This window comes from Mandrillus leucophaeus, unplaced genomic scaffold (genome assembly GCF_000951045.1).
Source record: "Mandrillus leucophaeus isolate KB7577 unplaced genomic scaffold, Mleu.le_1.0 Scaffold40, whole genome shotgun sequence".
Taxonomy (NCBI): Eukaryota; Metazoa; Chordata; class Mammalia; order Primates; family Cercopithecidae; genus Mandrillus; species Mandrillus leucophaeus.
In genome coordinates this window covers 1376686-1380086 of record NW_012104254.1, presented here as the reverse complement: position 1 = coordinate 1380086, position 3401 = coordinate 1376686, and the positions used below count along the sequence as shown (strand labels likewise).

Here is a 3401-nt window from a genome sequence, read left to right as displayed (position 1 = left end):
TCTTTTGGATAACACCATCTACCTATAATGGCAAGTCAGGAAATTTTGATTTAGCCCACTTAGCCTGAAATTATCTTACAGTATTTGTATAGAACAAGAGTACATCTACATTGTAGTATTTACTTACTACCAAATTCAACACAACTTCAGAAGAAGAAAATATTTAATTATGAGGTGTTAATTGAGGCCATAAGATAAACAATTTTTCCTTTAGTTGACCAAAGTTAAAATTTTAATTTCTGTATGATAATGGAAAAAGCATAATTAAAAACTATTTACTAACGGTAGTAGAAAAACAGTATTCATTCATTGTCTTTTAAAATAAGAATAACTTTTATAAACAAGAGTACTTGGACTAAATTATATGTCATATGGGATTATTTCTAACTAGATCATCACATACAATTTCTATGGATGAAATTTTCAAATTGAAAGAGATAGTTTATATGTTCATAGTAATAACTTACCTGTGTTGGTCTTGTATTTGTTTATACATTACTTTATAAAATATTTCTATGTAAATATGTTTTGTCTCTCATTTAAATCATAAATTTCATAAAATAAACACCACATCTAACATTCCAAATACTATATGTTCATGTATTCTGGAAGCTTCTCCGTATTGAGGAGTTCCTAGTCAGTCGTCACATTTCTTCAAATATGAGTAAGACAATAATAACATATGAATATATGAGTAAGAATATGATAAATAACATAAGATTACTTGTGTGAAGATTATTTCAGCTTGTTTGTTTCTCATAGTTAATTCTTTTTGTGCTCTTTTGTGAATATGGGTAGACGTAGTTGAGTTTATGAGTCAATTTTATTTGGTGAATAAAAGTTTGAAATTAAGATGAAACAAATATTAAAAGTGTTTTCAGATTTTTGTTATTCAAACTTATTCTCTTGGCAACTTTTTGATACATTTATGATAAATGAGATTAAGATAAAAATGAAATGCAGTGTAATATATGTTAATCTGTTAAGCAGTTGTCTTGAGGTATCATATCCGTTTGGTTAGTTTTATATATTTTTAATAGTTGATTTGAAATTAACAGTTTATTCTTTAATTACAGTGGGTTGGCAGCTGGAGAAGATAATGGACAGAGAGGTTATTTGCTGACCTATGTCATTGCATACATTCGAGTAAGTTATATCATATTTCCCTTGCCACTTAATTTATGTTGCAAACAATACTTTTTCTTACTTTGAGTGAATGCAATTGTCTTCCCTATTTTTAAAAATTTTAAACTACTGTAATTTAGCATATCATTTTACATGAACCTTGTTTTAGCTACAAATCTTCAGAAGCCCATTTAAACCTTCTCCATATGCTCTTGAAGAAGTTAAAGATGATTTAATGTCTTTCTGCTCTTTAAAAGAATGGAGCCTTTCTCTGTTTAAAAGTTGAGCATACCATTCATAACATTATTTGGTTAAAATCAAGCTGTTTTACTTAGGAACATTCTTCACTTAATAATCTGTTTTAATGATGTGTAAATCTTTTAACTGTTTTAAAATTTTGATATTTAACTTGATGTAGTTATTTGTTCACTGATGATGATTATAGAATTAAAGAAATAATTATGTGTGCTTGAGCACTCAAATGTTTCTAATTCTAGATGTCCTACTTATGATATACTGAAATTGTCTTATCTCAATCTGCTGTATTTACTGGTATGAAATTGTTCTTTTGAAATTTTATTTTTTCAGTTTAGTTTTTTTTTTCTACTTTGGTTGTAACAAATTCAGATTTCTTAATTGCTTTCTGCTGTTGCTGGGGTTACTTTTTTTTTTTTTAATTTTTCCTGTTTACTTAATTTGAATGATCTTATTCTAAAAAGTCATTTTTTCAGATATCCTATTGAGAATTTGGTTTCCACAAATACTCAACTTTCTTTTTTTAATCATAAAGTTTTTTGGAAATTTATACATAATAGATGTACATACTTTCAGGGTACGTATGATATTTTGATAGCTTCATATGATATGTAAAGATTGAATCAGGATTGGGATATCCATCACCTCCAAATACTAAATTTACTAATTTTTCTCTTGGAAATTTTGAACCGTATACACAACAATTGCTGTAAGCTTATATACAACATGTATTTACTTCTCTAAAAAAAGCTGAATTATTATGTTCTCATTTTAGCAAAAATTTAATCCTAGCTAAAATCTGAATTTTAAATTGCAGTGAATTTGAAGCATATAGTCCTCCTCTTTTGTCCCCTGCCCCCACAGTGATGATGATAAGTAAAAGTATATTTATTGCCTGTTCAGCATTTTAGAAACTTTGATTAAGAGATGTACTGATTGGGCCGGGCATGGTGGCTCACGCCTGTAATCCCAGCACTTTGGAGGCCGAGGAGGGCGGATCACCTGAGGTCAGGAGTTCGAGATCAGCCTGACCAACATGGAGAAACCCCATCTCTAATGAAAATACAAAATTAGCCAGGTGTGGTGATGCATGCCTGTAATCCCAGCTACTCGGGAGGTTGAGGCAGGAGAATCACTTGAACCCAGGAGGCGGAGGTTGCAGTGAGCCAAGATCGCGCCACTGCACTCCAGCCTGGGCAGTGAGCGAAACTCCATCTCAAAAAAAAAGAAAACAAACAAACAAAGGAAAAAAAAAAAAGATGTACTGATCATGAAAGGTAATAGATGATTGTAGATATTGTAAATAATATCTACCTTTATAGGCTGTCAGTATCATAGTTTCTTCCCAAAATAAGCATTTTGAATATACATAAAATGTTGTTTGTTAGGCATTTTCTCTGAGGATATTGGCCTTTTCCCCATAATACTGAATTCAGAATTCTAGAAAATGAAATATAACTAACAAGTACAGCATAGGCACAATTTGGAGTATCTATCTTAATTTTTAAGGTTCTAGTTAATGTTAAAACTGAGTCAAAAGCAAGTTAGAGATTGTACCCCCCCCACCCTGGGGTTACATGTTTTATGTTTTTGTAAGTTTTACAATGGTTAATACCATTGTCTCCAAATACATTTTTACTGAATAAATGAGTGCATTAGAGGAAAACATGTTTTAGATCAGATCAGTAATTTGGGGATTTTTTTTCCCCCAACCACAGGTGGGTTGAAATGACTCGTTTTACTTGAAGTGAAAACTTAACATATGTTGAGTTTTCTGCCTTATAAAACTTTCTTTCAAATCTCTGGAATTCTCTGGTGGCTTATGAAGCTTTCTTTCCAACTTTGATGATAAAACAATTTTGCTCTGGGTAAAGAAATTTAAGTATTATAAGTTACTTGTAATATGAATATTACATCCTCTATACTATATTTTCCTAGTAGAAGTGCCTCCAGATGTTTGATCTATTTTGTCACTTCAGATAGATGCACTATATTACTATATTTTCTAAATTTGTTTTTAA

General features: G+C 30.5%; 1 protein-coding gene across 2 annotated transcripts in view; it reads left to right on the top strand.

The window, feature by feature from the left end:
- Positions 1-3401, top strand: part of AGPS (alkylglycerone phosphate synthase) — a 175811-nt gene that overhangs the window by 125063 nt on the left and 47347 nt on the right. For both annotated transcript variants that reach the window (XM_011991846.1, XM_011991847.1), the window contains exon 15: positions 1077-1146. In XM_011991846.1, coding sequence (XP_011847236.1) covers positions 1077-1146 — 70 coding nt within the window. The remainder of the gene's footprint in view (positions 1-1076; positions 1147-3401) is intronic.